Consider the following 16,536-nt stretch of genomic DNA (forward strand, 5'->3'; position numbering starts at 1 on the left):
CTAGTCACCCTACTATAGGATGGATATTATTAAATTGGAGAGGGTGCAGAAAAGATTCACAACTGAACTGGAGGATTGGAGTTGTAAGGAGAAGCCGGATAAGCTGAGACATTTTTCACTGGAGCTTAGGATGTTGGGGGTGACCTTATAGAGGTTTATGAAATCATGAGGAGTATGGATAAGGTGTATAGCAAAAATCTTTTCCCTAGGGTAGGGGAATTCAAAAATAGGGACATAATTTTAAGACGAGAGGAGAAAGATTTTAAAGGGATATGAGGAGCAACTTTTTTTACACAAAGAATGGTTTGTATGCAGAATGAATTTCCAGAGGAAATGGTAGATGCAGGTATAATTACAACATTTAAAAGACAATTGGACGGGTACAAAGACAGGAAATGTCCAGAAGGATATAGGCCAAGCGTAGGCAAGTGAGATTAATTTAGTTTGGGCAACTTCGTCAGCACGGACATGTTGGACTAAAGGGTCTGTTTCCATGCTGTATAACTCGATGACTCTATGACACTCTGACTCTAAACATATCAGCCATGATCAAGTCACTGAGTAGATTCGATTGGCCAAATAGCCTAATTCTTCTCCTATGCCTTATGGTCCAATCCTTATGCTGCTATTGAGCATACTACTTTACACAGGAAACATCAATCTTTCGTAATATCACTTTACACTGAAATATTCAGCATAAGGAGATTTTATTGCAACCTAGGAGGTTTCAAAAGTTGATTACAGGCTGCACTGGCTACAGGATTAACCAGCTATAGTCAAAACATTACAGTTGACAAATGAGTTAAAAATGATGTATGCAAGAAAAATTTAACTTTCTTACATATATTACTTCCTACTAAAAAAAGTTTTGAAATCATCTATGCGTAATGAGTGTGTCACCTGACCACAATTCTCTCTTAAGGTATAACCAATGCCAAAAGTTTCAGAAGCTGGGTGTCCTTGACAATAAGTCACTGAAGCAGACATGCAGGCACAGCAAGCAATTAGGAAGGCTAATGTTATTGTTAGCCTTTATTGCAAGACGATTTGAGAGCAGGAGTAGTCAAGTCTTGCTTCAATTGTATAAGAGCTTGGTTAGAGTGCACCTGAAGTACTGTGTTTAGGTTTGCTCTCCTTAGCTGAAGAAGGATATTATTATCACAGAAACAGTGCAATGACCATTCAGCAGACTTGTTCCCTGGACAGTGGGACTGGCCTTTGAAGTGAGACTTTGGAAAAACTAGGCTTGTATTATCTAGAACTTCGAAGGTTGAGAGGTGATCTAATTGAAGCCTTCAAACTACTTTCAAAGATAGACAAGGTAGCTGCACTTGACATGTATCCCCAGATTAGGAAGCTGAGGATCAAGGAATATAATTTTAAATAAATTGAGAAACCATTTAGGAACAAGATGAGGAGAAATTCTTTTCCTCAGAAAGTTGTAAAAGTTAAATCATTAAGTTTGTTTAAACGTGAGTTTGACAGATTTCTAAATGCCAAAGGTGTAAAGAAATAAGTTAATAACACGGAATGGATTATCAGCCATGATTGTATTGAATGATGGAGCAAGGTCAGTCAACTGAATGGTTTATCCATGCTGCTGTACTCCTATGTGGATTGTTAACATATCCACATCACACAGGCCCTGAGAAGAAACTGTTCCAAATTTGGGTTAATGATTGCTGAAATATTTAGGGAGAATTTTTAGATGACCCCAATGTAATTTCAGGTCCATGGCTCTTTTGGACAGACTGTAATCCTGTAGGATTTTATTGTACTATAAGTAATTAGTAAAATCTTTGTTAGGGTTGAATTTATCTGCACATCCCTTGTCCCATATTTTAGATGTTATATAAGAGAAGGATTAATTTGACTATAATGTGTCTCACTGATGAGAAACAGCACTTGGGCAAGATACCAAAGGTCTGTTACATAGCAACATACATCAGCACCTTCAAAAGAGGAGGGGGAGGAAAATGCCAGTGGGGGCAAAGAGGAAATAATAATCATCATCACCGTAATGTACACAGGGCCTCAAGTTCAGACTTATGGTCAGATTTTTAAGTCCTTGTTTCAATATGACATCTGTATCCTGTGGTAAAGCTGTGTGAATTAGACATGTAACCATCATCTCACACCTGCCTTGAAGATCAGCTTTCGAAACATAGCAGAGAGAGGAGAAAAAAGAAATCATCAACTACGCATCAAGAAAAACAACATTGTTTTCTGGTCACTCTTATCTCTGTACTCCAAAATATCCTGTTTCTTAGAGCTAACCCAGCCAGAACCAATAGAAACCTCTTCCTGCTACAGACTGACTTCATTTCCCAGACTTAGCACAATCTCGCCGCCTCCAAAAAAAAACTTCAACAGCCCTGACTGGGCATAAACTTCGTTAACAATATATAGATTCGAAAAAGAGTTCTTTTGATTTAAAATGGCCAGTACAATAAAGGTAAGAGTCGATGGATTTTGTTTTGTGTTGTAAATGTTGGTCTACAAATCATTGCTCTTCGTCAGATGTATTAAACAGTGAATGAAGCAACACCCTCTTTTCCACAATGGAAGGCGATGAGCAGATTTCCTTTGTGCTGCCTGTAAAATTTCCTCTTTCCTACTTGAACTGTCCGGGTCGTTAGAACGACGTTTTTTGAGGAAAAGATAGAGATTTTCATGTGCGTCCTGGACAGAAGTGAGGTGCTTAATTGTTACTTTCTTCCTTCTCTAACTTTTTTTGTACCTCGGTGCCAGTTTCATGGGCTTGGCTGAGTGATCGCTTCAAAGAGTGAGTGTGAGTCTGCCTTGAGGATGTGAGGATGGTCTCTCATTACTGGTTTGAGGTCTAATTGTATCGAGCTCTCTGTGCATTCTAGAATGGGAGTAGCAGTAAACTGAGTCAACTAGTGCTAAATTATTGGATGAATTTGCAAGGGATTTCAAAACCATGTCTTGGTAAAGAACCCTTGTAAACTCACCTGAATGGATGGAAGTTGTTGATAAATCTCAAAACGTAACCTTGGCTGTTTGTAGAAATGGATTGTGTTTCTAGGCTTATTAATGACAAATTACTGTTCTGAATTGTTTCTTAGATTATGCTTATTCAGCTCAGCCCTGTAATTTTATTTTAGTTATGGGGAATTTTGATATGAATGAAAAATCACAAGTACAAGTTAATGAAAAATCACAATTAGCTTCTATGAAGCTAATTGAACATTTTCATTAACATTGGTGTCAGTGTGTCAAAGTGCATGGAAACTCTTTGATCTGAAATCTCAATTGGTTCATTCCAAAAGAGATTTGTTTTCCTTTAATTTTAAATTTCTGATGATTGAGGTATTTTGCTTGGTCAAAGTTGCTGAGTTATGTTTCAAAGACGTTATTCTGTTTTAGCGTACCATTTTAACTTTTTGTAATTGGGGAATATTGTGAGTTTATGAAGGGATTTGTTTTAAAAATTATTTTCGAATTTGCTTGTGTGTGTATGTCTGTATATTCACACATAGTCATTGTAAGTATTTCATGGAGCGTAGTCTTTCCCCTGGGTTCTACCACAGTTACTGAGCCTTGTTTCCATTTTCATTCTTAAACTGCTACCTCTTGACCAAGGAGTAAACAGATAGAATCTGCTTTTTGCATTCTTATCGAACTCTACATGAGATAAACATTTGAGTTTACAGATCCCCTCTTCTTTATTGAAATAGAAAAAGCGTGAAGCGTAAAGTCTGTTGGATAGAAAGCTTAACTGTGACAGGTCAGTCTATTTAAAGTTGGCATTGAACGCTAATTCTAACTGTTTTCAGTGTTTTTTCTCGCACTCTGGTGAATTTGTGCACACCACTGACAGTCAATAATGGTTTGTGGTAATGTAGATATATATCAGTTTGAAAACAAGAAGAGTAAATACTTTGAACTCCCTAGGAATGAATATGTTACCTCCTCTGATTAGTTAACTATACCGCACTTGGCATGAAACTATGCTATATTTCATTTGAGTCTGTTATTCCAAGTCAAACTGAAGCAGTTGAACAGAGTAAGCAAGAAATCATTCTTGAAGCAGTTTGTGCCAACCTTGCTTGAATATTCCAGCACATGCAGACTGTTTTTCTACACAGGCTGTGTGTGGGATGAATGCTTGGTGGCCCAGGTTTCAGCTTCACGCTTTTGCTCATTGGGAGAGCATGCCATTCGGAAGATTCTGGCAGCGGCAGCTGGGGCTGTTATTTAAGCAGCAAAGCAGACAAAGTGTAGAAAGGCAATTCTAAAGAATGCTTGAACGCGCAGCAAATCTGTACCATCAGAATCCTTCTTCTGGTTTCACTTTGACGATTTAGCTTGAAAGAACTCTTTATATTTTTGACCTGTGCAGTTTGCTTAAGTTTTTATTTCAAGTAAATCTGCCCATCTTTCTTGTCTCGCTTGCATTGAAGGTACTGCTGGTAATTTTGTCATTTGCTCTCTCTTTTGTATACAACTTGAACAGTGATGTTTATTATTGAAGTCACACCCATTCCTTCTGCTAAAGTGGTGGAGAGTTGACTGGTTGCAGCAGAACTCTTAATATACCCATCCACTGGGAAGTGTTGAGAGAAATTCCCAGGAAGTCTTGATATGCCAACTCCCCATTGCCTTCCCCAGTATAGATCTCCAGCTTGTTGGAAGGCAAATGATGACGTTTCTTTAACAACATCAACAACTGTTCAGAAAAGAAATGAATGCATACTCTAGTTTTAACAGCACTGTACAAAGCCATATTATGTCTTCATAATGCCCTGAGGCTCAATCCTAAATCACAGCAGGATTTTATTACTGAAGACTAAGTGGCACCAGTAATAATTAAATTGATGAATAGTCTTTGTGTGCATTTCGAATTACTGATTCAAATCTTGAGTTAGGTTATATATGTCCAAGCTTACAGCACTCATAGGAGCTCAGCGGTCAGGGTATTCTGCTCTGTTAATTTTAATGCTACCAGAATAAATGTCTTCATACTGACAGGATGTTCCAATGGTCTCCTGGCTGGCCTCTCACCTTGTACACTGCAGGAACTTAAGCCTGTAATTCAAACTAAATGCCGTTCCATCTATACTTCTGTGTTTGCCGAATAACGTTAGTTCACAGCAAGTAAAGCAACTCATTTAAAATTGTGGACACTGATTTTGAATTTCTCCAAAGCCACACCATTCGCTTCCTCTGCCATCTCCTTCAGTTTTTTCTTGAGATATCTATGCATTGTCAATTCTAGCCTCTTGGGCATCCTTGATTTTCCACATTCCACAATTTATTGGCAGCTGCCTCTTCAGCTTCCTAGGTCCTAAACTATGGACTTAAACTGCTTGAACCTCTCCTCCTCTCTAGTTATGGGCTCTAGATTCATAGTGTTTTACAGCATAGGAAGAGGCCTTTAACCCGCTGTGTCCCTGCCAGTTTTCCATCTATTCTAATACCATTTGGTCTGTTGCCTTGTATGCTATGGTGCTTCAAGTTCTCAACTAAATAGTTTTTAAAATGTCTTGCACGTTTTTCCCTCTACCACCCATTCAGCAGTGAGTTACGGATACCTACAAAACACTTGCCAATTTTTTTCCCTCTTATTCCTCTAAACCTCCAGCTCTTTCCCTTAAATCTGTGCCCCCTTGTTAGTGACCCCTCTACTAAAGGGTAAAGTTCCTGCCTCTCTCCGTTGTCTTTACCTCTCAGAACTTTGTACACCTCAATCAGATCCCCCAATCAGCCTTCTCTGCTCCAAGGCAATCAGTCCTTCTTTAAGACATTCCTTCGAACCTACCCCTTTCACTATGGTTTAGTTTGTGGCCTGGTGTTATGTTTTAGCTGTTAACACCATTGTGAAGAGCTTTGAGACATTTTGCTGCCTTAAGCACGCTATTTAGTTTGTCTGACAGACATAAGCAATGATATTTGTTCATTTTATCAGTTTTCCTTTTGGACTTGTCACAACTTTATTTTAAATTATTTAATTAGTTATACCTTCTGAAAACAAAATGCCATCTAAAACTGTGTTACAATGTGGGGCAACTATGAACCTGCTTTACAATTTGAGTCTATGCGTTGGATCAAGTTTATGAATCCACCCTGAGTTGATTTAAAAGTTTTGAGGTAATGCTTGTTCAAACTATTGATGACCTGCAAAATACTTAACATGGACCCATTGGACTCAAGTTCTTCATGTGTTGGTGTAGAGTTACACTCAGATTGAGGTCTTCCAATCACTGCCAGGAATTGATTACAGTACAGCTGTATTTTCAGAATGTAGCAATTCCAATATTTAAATTGGAGTGAAGAAGTTTAATGGATGAGGTGTTTAAGATGATTAATATATTTGTCAGTGTATATGGAAACGACTTTCTGTGGGAGGGAATTTCAGGTAAAGTTGTGTAAACCAAGCTGTTCAAATAATGGTGTCAGGAAGCATGTTTTACAAAGGTTATTGGAAATATGGAACAGATTCCTCTAGAAAACTGTTGAGAGTAGATGTCAAGGGATATGCATCAAAGGTAAATGAGTGTTAAGTTGGTTATCAGCCATAATCCATTTGAATCATGGAATAGACTTGAGGGTGAGTGCCGAACCAGAGGACACAGCTTAAAAATACGGAGTAGACCATTTAGGACAGAGATGAGGAGAAACTTCTTCACCCAGAGAGTGGTGGCTGTGTGGAATGCTTTGCCCCAGAGGGCAGTGGAGGCCCAGTCTCTGGATTTGTTTAAGAAAGAGTTGGATAGATCTCTCAAGGATAGTGGAATCAAGGGTTATGGAGATAAGGCAGGAACAGGATACTGATTAAGGATGATCAGCCATGATCATATTGAATGGTGGTGCGGGCTCGATGGGCAGAATGGCCTACTCCTGCACCTATTGTCTATTGAAGGGCTGAATGGGCTATTTTCAAGTCCCTCACTGGAAGCGTTTAAATTAGCAATAACAATAACCACACCTAACAATGAGAATATCAAAACACTTTCAGGCCTTGTGGTTACTCTCAGTCATGACAACTGGAAAGCATTTTTAATACAAATATTGCTTCAATTATTTTAGCTACGTATGAAGAGTTATGTAATGTTTTCATTTTTTTTCCAATTTAAAGATATTAGTTTCCAGAGTTCCCTGCTCAGTATCCTCTATAGTTTGTAATAATGCAACATGGTGCTGTACAGTGCAGTGGATCTCCCTCAAACCATTAACTCCTATCACAGGTGAAGGGAAAAGGTCAGGAAAAAGGCACGGTGACTCTTAGTGGGCCCCTGTCTTTCCACTGTTGGGTCCCTTGGCCAGGTATTGGGTGCCTCTGAACAAAGGACTTCATTGGAAGCCTGCAAGCAACCTGAACAGGATATGCTTGTAATAAACAAGAGAAAGCAAGTACTAAGAAAATTTAGCAGGTCCGATGGCACCTATGGAGAGAAAACAGAATTACCATTTCCAATCCAAAGATTCTTCCACAAAATCTGAAGAAGGGTCACTGGACTCCAAGCATTTACTCTGTTTTCTCTCCACAGTGGATCAGGGGACTAGTGAAAAAGAGTGACATAATAGTAAACTGTAAGATCATCGACTGGTAATAGCAACTCACATGACTCTCTAATATAGATTGTTTTCAGGTTGAAGGTAAATAAGGGAAATATTTCCAGGCAGCAATCTAAAAGACCAGTACGAAACTTTTACTAATCAAGAGATGCCGGGTAAGGTAATGTGCTGTACCTGCATGCTATGGGAGCTGATGAATTCCATTGTGGTTCATGGTGATCGCATCTGTAACAAGTGTTGGTTGCTTGAGGAACTCCAGCTCAAAGTTGATGAACCGGAATCTGAGCTTTGAACAGTGTGACATACCAGGGATGGCAAGAGTTATCTGGACTCTGTACTTCAGGAGACAGTCACACTCTTTTGATTAACTACCTCAAATTCAGTCAGTGGTCAGGGACAGGAGGGTGTTACTAGGAGCAAGGCAGATGGAGGGATCCAGGAGGTAGTGCTGAAGGAGCCTCAGCCCTTGAGCTTGTCTAACAGGTTTAAAATTCTTGCTCCCGGGATTGATGAGAGTAGGGGCTGTAGGGAGGATGAACAAACTGACCATGAATTGTGTTATAGGAAGCTATTCAAAATGGAGGAGAAAAGAGGAATGTAGCTTTCATCAGGGATAGTATAATCAGGGGAATAGATAATGTTCGCTGTGGCCAGGATTGAGAGTTCCAAAGGCTGTGTTACCTGCTTGTGCGTGGATCCAGGATGTCTCATCTGGGCTACAGAGGAACTTGGAGTAAGAGAGGAAAGATCCAGTTATCATGGTCCATGTGACTACCAGTGATCCAGATACAAAGGGGAAAAAGGTTTTGTTGCGGGAAACTCAGCAGGAGTAGAGGGGTGCAGTTCAGGTGCATGGAAAATTATGGAACAAGTTAAAGAAGGACAGGGTTCATCAGGGGTTATTAAAGTTTCCAGAATCATTAATAGGACAGGAAGTATGGAAAGGGTCAGGAATCTAACTGGAGATAAGCGAACAACAATGAGAAAGTGGGCAGTCAGCGCAGGACTGTTGTGATTAAATATACGCAGTATGTAGTGCAAGGTAAATGAGCTTGTAGCACAGATTGAAATCGGCAGACATGATGTTGTGGGTATCACAGATATGTGGCTGCAAGGGGAGCAAGTCTGGGATCCAAATATCCAAGGCTAGGGAAATCAGGTGGGCTAAAAGAGGACGTGACAAAGCTTTGGCAAACAAGGTTAAGGAGAATCCAAAGGGATTCTATAAATAAATCAAGGTGAAAAGGGTAACTAGGGAGAGAACAGGGCCCCTTAAAGATCAGCAAGGCTGCCTACATGAGGAACCACAGGAGATGGGGGAGGTACTAAATGATTATTTTGCAACAGTGTTTACTGTGGAGAAAGATATGGAAAATATAAACGTGGTAAAATAAATAGCAATGCCTTGAAAAATGTCCAAATGTCCAAAGGAGAAGGTGCTGGAAGTCCTAAGATGCATAAAGGTGGATAAGGTGTACCCTAGAAGTCTGTGAGAAGTGAGGGAAGAGATTGCTGGGCCCCTTGCGAAGATATTTGTATCATCGATAAACACAGGTGAGGTGCCGGAAGACTGGAGGTTGGCTAACGTTGTGTCACTATTTAAGAAAGGTGATAAAAAAAGCCAGGGAACTATAGACTGGTGAGCCTGACATTGGTGGTGAGCAAGTTGTTGGAAGGAATCCTGAGAGACAGGATTTACATGTATTTGGAAATGCAAGGACTAATCAGGGATAGTCAACATGGCTTTGTGCGTGGGAAATTATGTCTCACTAACTTGATTGAGTTTTTTGAAGAAGTAACGAAGAGGATTGATGAGGGCAGAGCGATGGATGTGATTCATTTGAACTACAGTAAGGTAGACTGATTAGCAAGGTTAGATCTCATGGAAAATAGGGAGAACTAGCCATTTGGATATAGAAATGGCTTGAAGGTAGAAGACAGTGGGTGGTGGTGGAGGGTTGTTTTTCAGACTGGAAAGATTTTGGATATAGAAATGGCTTGAAGGTAGAAGACAGTGGGTGGTGGTGGGTTGTTTTTCAGACTGGAAAGATGGGCCAATGAACCGAGGAGTGAAAGATGGAGTTTAATTTAGATAAATGTGAGGTGCTGCATTTTGAAAAGGCAAATCAGGGCAGGACTTATCCACTTAATGGTAAGGTACTGGGGAGTGTTGCTGAGCAAAGAGACCTTGGAGTGCAGGTTCATAGTTCCTTGAAAGTGGAGTCGCAGATAGATAGGATAATGAAGAAGGCACTTGGTATGCTTTCCTTTACTGGTCAGAGCGTTGAATATAGGAGTTAGGATGTCATGCTGCAGCTGTACATTGGTTTGGCCACTTTTGGAATACTGTGTACAATTCTGGTCCCACTCCTATAGGAAGGATGTTGTAAAACTTGAATGGGTTCAGAAAAGATTTACAAGGATGTTGCCAGGGTTGGAGGGTTTGAGCTGTAAGCATAGGCTGAATAGGCTAGGACAATTTTCCCTGGAGCGTCGGAGGCTGAGGGGTGACTGTGTAGAAGTTTATAAAGTTATGAGAGTCATGGATAGGATAAATAGGCAAAGTTGTTTCACTGGGGTGGGGGGAGTCCAAAACTGAGGGCATAGGTTTAGGGTGAGAGGGGAAAAATGTAAAAGGGACTTAAGGAGCAACTTTTTCATGCAGAGGGTGGTGTCCATGTGGAATGAGCTACTAGAGGAAGTGATGGAGGTTGGTACAGTTGCAACATTTCAGAGGCATCCAGGTGGGTATATGGATAGGAAGGGTTTAGAGGGATATGCGCCAAAGGCTAGCACATGGGACTAGATTAAAGTAGAATATCTCGTCAGCATGGACGAGTTGGACCAAAGGATCTGTTTCGATGCTATACTTCTCTATGATCTTTATGATATTAATCCTATCGAAAGGATAAGCAGATGTGCAGAGGGGGCCGGGTTGCCTTGTTAGTAACTAATGAAAATAAGTTGAGAACAAGGGGTGATATAAAAGAATTGAGGAACCATAAATGATAAAATACCCTTATTAGAGCTGTGTTCAGGCCTCCTAGCAGTCATCAGGATGTGGGGAAGAAAATAAATCAGGAGATGGAAAAGGTAAGATTACAGTAATCATGGAGGACTTCAATTTGCAAGTGGACTGGGAAAATCAGGTTGGTCGTGGATCTCAAGAAAAAAGAGTTTGTGGAATATCTATGAGATGGGTTTTTGGAGCAGTTTGTGGTAGAGCTCAGTAGGCAAATGTAATAAAAACTGAAAGAACTGCGGGTGCTGTAATTCAGAAACAAAGACAAAAAGCCGTAACTTGGTATTCCTTGCTCTGTTTAATTACCCTATGAACTTTGTATGTTATGATCTGCTTATACTGCAAAACAAAACTTTTAATTGTACTTAGGTACATAAACAATAATAAATGAAATGAAATCAAAAATTTCTGGAAAAGATCAGCAGGTTCGGCAGCATCAATGGAGAGAAGTCAGAGTTAATGTTTCGGGTCGAGTGACCCTTTGTCAGAACAGATTCTGGATTTGGTAATGTGTAATGAAGCAGACTTGATTATCGAGCTGAAAATGAAGGAACGCCTTGTGGCCAGTGACTGTAATATGATAGACTTCACCCTGTAGTTTGAAGGGTGGAGCTGGAATTAGATATAATGGTATTACAATTGAGTAAAGATAATTATGTACACGTGATGGATGGGCTGGCCAAAGTTGCTTGGAAGGAGGACTTAGCTGGGAGGATGGTGCAGCAATGACAGGAGTTTCTGGGACTAATTTGGGAGGGCAGAGCAGAAACTCATCCCAACGAAGAAGAAAGGGGAGTATGGGGTAATGATGGCTGACAAGAGTAGTCAGGGACAGAATAAAAAGCAAAAGAAAAAGCATCCGAGGTGATGAAGATTAGTAGCAAGCTAGAAGATTGGGAACTCTTTAAAAGCCAGCAGAGTACAACTGGAAAAAGCAGCAATGGGGGAGAAGGTGAACTATAATGGCAAGCCAGCTAGTATTAGAAAAGAAGAATACGAGAGCTTTTTTTGATATCAAAAAGGTAAGAGATATAAGAGTGGACATTGGGACAGTGAAAAATGAGGCTAGAGAACTAGTAATGAGGAACAAAGAAATGGCAGAGGAACTGAGTAGGTACTTTGTGTCAGTCTTTACTGTGGAAGACACCAGCAGCATGCCAGAACTTCGAGAGTGTTAAGGGGCAGTGGTGAGTGCAGTGACTGTTAGTAAGTAAAAGCTGCTAGGGAAGCTGAAAAATCTAAAGGTGGATAAATCACCCAACCTAGATTGATTACACCCCAGAGTTCTAAAGGAGATAGCTGAGGAGTCGGCAAACGAATTGGTGATGATATTTCAGGAATCATTGGAATCCAGGTGGATTCCTGAGGACTGGGAAATGGCTAACATAACACCCATCTTTAAGAAGAGAGCGAGCCAGATAAGATACCACGCAGGAGGCTGCTAAGTAAGATAAGAGGCCATGGTGTTAGGGGCAAGATACTGGCATGGATAGACGATTGGCTGACTGGTAGAAGGTTGAGAATAGGGATAAGGGTTCCTTTTCAAGAAGGGACTAGTGGAGTTCTACAGGGGTCAGTGTGGGGACCAGAACTATTTACATTATTCATTAACAATCTGGATAATGGAACTGAGGGCATTGTTGTTAAGTTTACAGATGACACAAAGGTAGACGGAGGGACAAGGTAGTGTTGAGGAAGCAGGGAAGCTGCAGAAGGATGAGGACAAATTAGGAGAGTGGACAAAGAAGTGACAGATAGAATACAATGTGGGAAAGTGTGAGGTTATGTATTTTGGTTGGAATAGTAGAGGGGTAGAGTATTTACTAAATGGGGAAGGCTTCAGAAGTTTGAAGTACATAGGGACTTGGGAGTTCAAGTTCAGGCTACTCTTAAAGTTAACATGTAAGTTCAGTTGGCAGTTAGAAACGCAAACGTAATGTTGGCATTCATTTCATGAGGGCTGAAAAAAAGCAGAGATGTACTGCTGAGTTTGTACAAAGCTCTGACCAGACCACCTTGGAATATTGTGAGCAGTTTTGGGCCCTCTATCTAAGGGTGGATGTACTGACTTTGGAGGAGTCCAGAGGAGGTTTATAAGAATGATCCTGGGGATGAAAGGCTTGTCATTGGGGGTGCTGGGGTGGGGGGAAGGATCTAATTGAATTTTACAGAATACTGAGAAGCCTAAATAGAGTGGATGTGGACAAGATTTTCCACTACGAGGAGAGACTAGGATCTGAGGGCACAGCCTTATAGTGAAGGGATGACTCTTCAGATCTGAGGTAGCGAGGAATTTCTTCAGCCAGAAGTTGTTGAATCTGTGGAATTAATTGTCATAGAAGGCTGTGGAGGCCCAATCATTTTGTGTACTTAAGATAGAGATAAATAGATTCTTGGTTAGTAAAGGGATCAAGGGTTCTGGAGAGAAGGCAAAAGAGTGGGTTTGAGAAAGATATCAGCCATAATCGAACAACAGAGAAGTTTTGATGGGCCAAATGGTCTAATTCTGTTCCCATATCTTATGGTCTAAGATGACTGAGCCCCCAGTTATCTTGCTCCTGCCAAAGTAATACTCTTGGCCATCAAACTCACTGTTGGGGAGTGCATTATATTCCACTCATTATGTTGCTGTAAGATCATAAAAGTTCCTGTGATTTTAAAACTAACTGCTTAGCTGAGGCTTTTGAAACCGAGTCAAAAATTCATAATAGTGCAGCTGTCATAACGAATCTCCCCACTCCATTGATAGGAAAAATATGCATTTCTATTTCAGACAAAGTGTCTATCAATCAATGGGGGAAGGGGGAGAGGAACAGGTGCAGAACTATTTTATTATCGTCAGCAGCAGGTTGTTTTTAAAGCAACACTCCAAGTAAATTAGAACATAAAACCCTGACAGCAGAGGACATTTTTTTTAAATTGTTCATTGCAATTTGGCATTTTCTCTATTGGCTGAGAGCCCAGACTTCCATAAAAGGCTTCATATAATTGACACTGACACTGTTAGGTAGAAGGGAATTTTGTCTAATGGAGATGTTGTCATAAGCTAATTATTCTGTCCTTTTTTGTTAATGCCTCAATAATTACTTTTCACAAGATAAATTTATAGGGGAGGTGATAGCTAGTGGTATAATTGCTGGACTGTTAAACTAGAGACCCAGGTAATGTTTCGGCAATGTGGGTTCAAATCCCACCACAGCAGACAACAGCAGACATTAGAATTTGAATTCATTACAAATCTGGAATTAAGAGTCTGATGATGACCATGGCACCATTGCCAATTGTCAGAAAACCCATCTGGTTGACTAACGTCCTTTAGGGATGGAAACTGCCATCCTTATCTCATCTGGACTACAGAGAAACCTTGATTATCTGAAGGACACGGCCGGGCAGTATTTTGTTTGGTTAATTGAATTCCGGATAATTGAATGTTGGATAACATAGTTAGGCGAGCATCAGGACCTTGCGATCTTGCCAGATAGTCCAATTATCGGATAATCGAATGCCAGATGATCGAGGCTTCTCTGTACATGTAACCCAGATGTACAGCAATATAGTTGACTCTTAAGTACCCTCTTGACGGGCAATAAATGTTGGTCTAGCCAACAATGTTGTCAACCTGTGAATGAATAAAAGGAAGTGTAAAGTTTTGTTACTGGCACTTTAAAGGCCTGATTAATTAGCACTTTTATATGGTTTCAACAAGACAGTTTCTTTAAAAGAAAATTATGATTGGTTGTTTCTTAAGCTTCCCACATATGCCATTGTTACTTTTATATTCTGTATGAATAGGCATGAAAGCCCAATGTGGTGACGTGGGGGGTATGTTTGGGGATGAGTTAAAGAGCATGGTTTGGCATGGGTTCATGTGGACATGAATGGGAGTGGATAGGAGTGTAAGGAGTCAGAACTGAAGATTGTGGTGATGACCCTAAGAACTGAGATCAGCTTTATAGCAGCATACCTCAGCATTCAGGCACTCCTCAGGCTGCCACCGATTTGCTTCTGCTCAATCCTGCAGCAGACCCCAGAATGAAAAGCAGGTCTGGAAGAACACTTTCTACCAAGGCTGGTCTGCCGGGTTGGGAAATTAGACAATTACTTTCACCCATCTTGAGGATGAAAGTCCATGCTATTAAATATATCTTTGATGTGATTCTTTTCTTGTTCATAAACTTAAGCCTTGAGTCTCTTGGTCCAGTATCAGTGGTAGATTATTAGACGTTTAGTGGTTTTCCATCCATTTTGTCATAGCTCCAGTTGCTATTACATGGTTCCTGAGAACTGGGTATTGTGCATATTGGGTAAGTGTCTATAGAGGGATACATGAGGATGGAGGAACATAAAGATAGTTTAGGGATTGTGAGCTGATAACAAGTGGTATGGAGGAACCTGAGGAGGCATGGGATAGCATGGACGATGTAAGGTAGCATGGGTCATTTTTGGGGTGCATAATATGATAGAGAATGTGGTTGCATGGTGATGGGTGTGGGGTGAGTGAGAAGAATGGTGAGGATGTGAATTGTGTGCTTCAGGGAATTTTTTAATTGATGTGGGAGCCAAAGGTGGGCCTTCTAACTAGCCTACTACCACTCCCACACTCTCTATTTACTCCATCACAATTCACACAATGAACTCAGAGATCGACCCTTGTGTGAAAAGTTGAAACTCCTTTATGAAGTCACAAATGCATGAGGTGTGAATTTTGTGTGCCATGAAAGTCCGGTTGAGTTTTCCCTGAGCTCAGAACAATATTCAGCTCTATATTCATGATTAAGAATAGGTTAAACAAATGTTTGAAAGATGATAAAGAAATAGGGGAACAAGAAGTGCAGGATTAGCACTGCTGCTTGTAGAAATGATAAACACCAGCATGGACAAATTAAACAATATGGATTGCTTCCGTGATGTAATTTCCATGTCACTTTAAAGAAATAACTTAAAAATAGCTCTTACCATTTACTCCAATATCTTATTTATCTCTATCATGTTTCTTGCTGTAAATGTCTTCTCAACAGTTCTTTAAGATGGTGCATTGTTTTGCCTACAAAATGTCCATTCTTACATTACATTTATGTGTTGATATTACCTATTTTCTGAAACTCATGTCAATATTTTTACATTGAGGTTCAACCTCAATTAATAAAAAATAAATAATTTTTCTGTAACTTTTATCTCACTAAAACATCAAAATAATGCTAAATTAGGGTCAAAGTTCCTGTTTACATTGTATGATGAAAAGCAAAACAGCATAGGAAAGTGTCTGATTTAATGTTTGGTCTGTGCTGTTACCTGGCAACCATGGATGAGGTGAAGGAGTGTAGTTGGCCTCAGTGCCCTGAGTTAGTATAGAATGATCAGTCAGGCCTCGTGCTCCTAATAACTACCCAGAAATTTCAGTTAAATAGTGTGTGGAAGAAACAGAGTTGCACTTAGCAATTTACTTTATCAACAGTTGTTGACGTATCTTGGGCTGCTGGCTTTTGCCGAACTATAATCCCACTTCCTTAGACCCACCAATTAATTTCACCAATTATTATGCGTAACAAGAGTACATGTAGTTCAATTTAATAGGATCATGGAGCTGAGAAAGAGTTTCATATTTTTATTAAGTTGAACTGACTTTGTCTCCACATTTTTGTCTCTTTCAAGAGTTATTAGTTTTATTATAGATAGTGAGGGTAAATGAGGAAAGATTGTGTGACAGGAGCATTGATAAACCTGACAGTCTTATCTTGCTCCTCTCTTTGCGTGTTTGCATGAGATAGTTGCTCAACTTTTCTTCAATGTAGCCTTGGGACATTTAGCTATTTAAAGAGATGATATAAATTTAAGTAATTTGCTCTTGTTGACAAGATGCACTTCAGATATTCATGTCCCTCTGCTGCACGAAATGAGTATGCTTGCAAGGGTGAAATAAAGTGGATTTGACCTACTTGAGAAGAGGTTGCCTAAAGACTTATTTCCTCTTC

General features: G+C 40.0%; 1 protein-coding gene across 7 annotated transcripts in view; it reads left to right on the forward strand.

Moving 5' to 3' along the window:
- The window catches only part of erg (ETS transcription factor ERG), a 262,777-nt gene that overhangs the window by 116,107 nt on the left and 130,134 nt on the right, over nt 1-16,536 (forward strand). Inside the window, exon 1 of one of the 7 annotated variants that reach the window (XM_043701334.1) lies at nt 2,155-2,455. The exons of 4 other annotated variants lie outside the window; for them this stretch is intronic. In XM_043701334.1, coding sequence (XP_043557269.1) covers nt 2,438-2,455 — 18 coding nt within the window. In that variant the 5' untranslated portion in view covers nt 2,155-2,437. Of the gene's footprint in view, nt 1-2,154; nt 2,456-2,595; nt 2,698-2,822; nt 2,841-16,536 lie in introns of those variants that run through there. 2 more of the 7 variants (XM_043701332.1, XM_043701333.1) reach the window with 2 other exon arrangements.

The sequence above is a fragment of the Chiloscyllium plagiosum genome, chromosome 12, assembly GCF_004010195.1.
Source record: "Chiloscyllium plagiosum isolate BGI_BamShark_2017 chromosome 12, ASM401019v2, whole genome shotgun sequence".
NCBI classification, from domain to species: Eukaryota; Metazoa; Chordata; class Chondrichthyes; order Orectolobiformes; family Hemiscylliidae; genus Chiloscyllium; species Chiloscyllium plagiosum.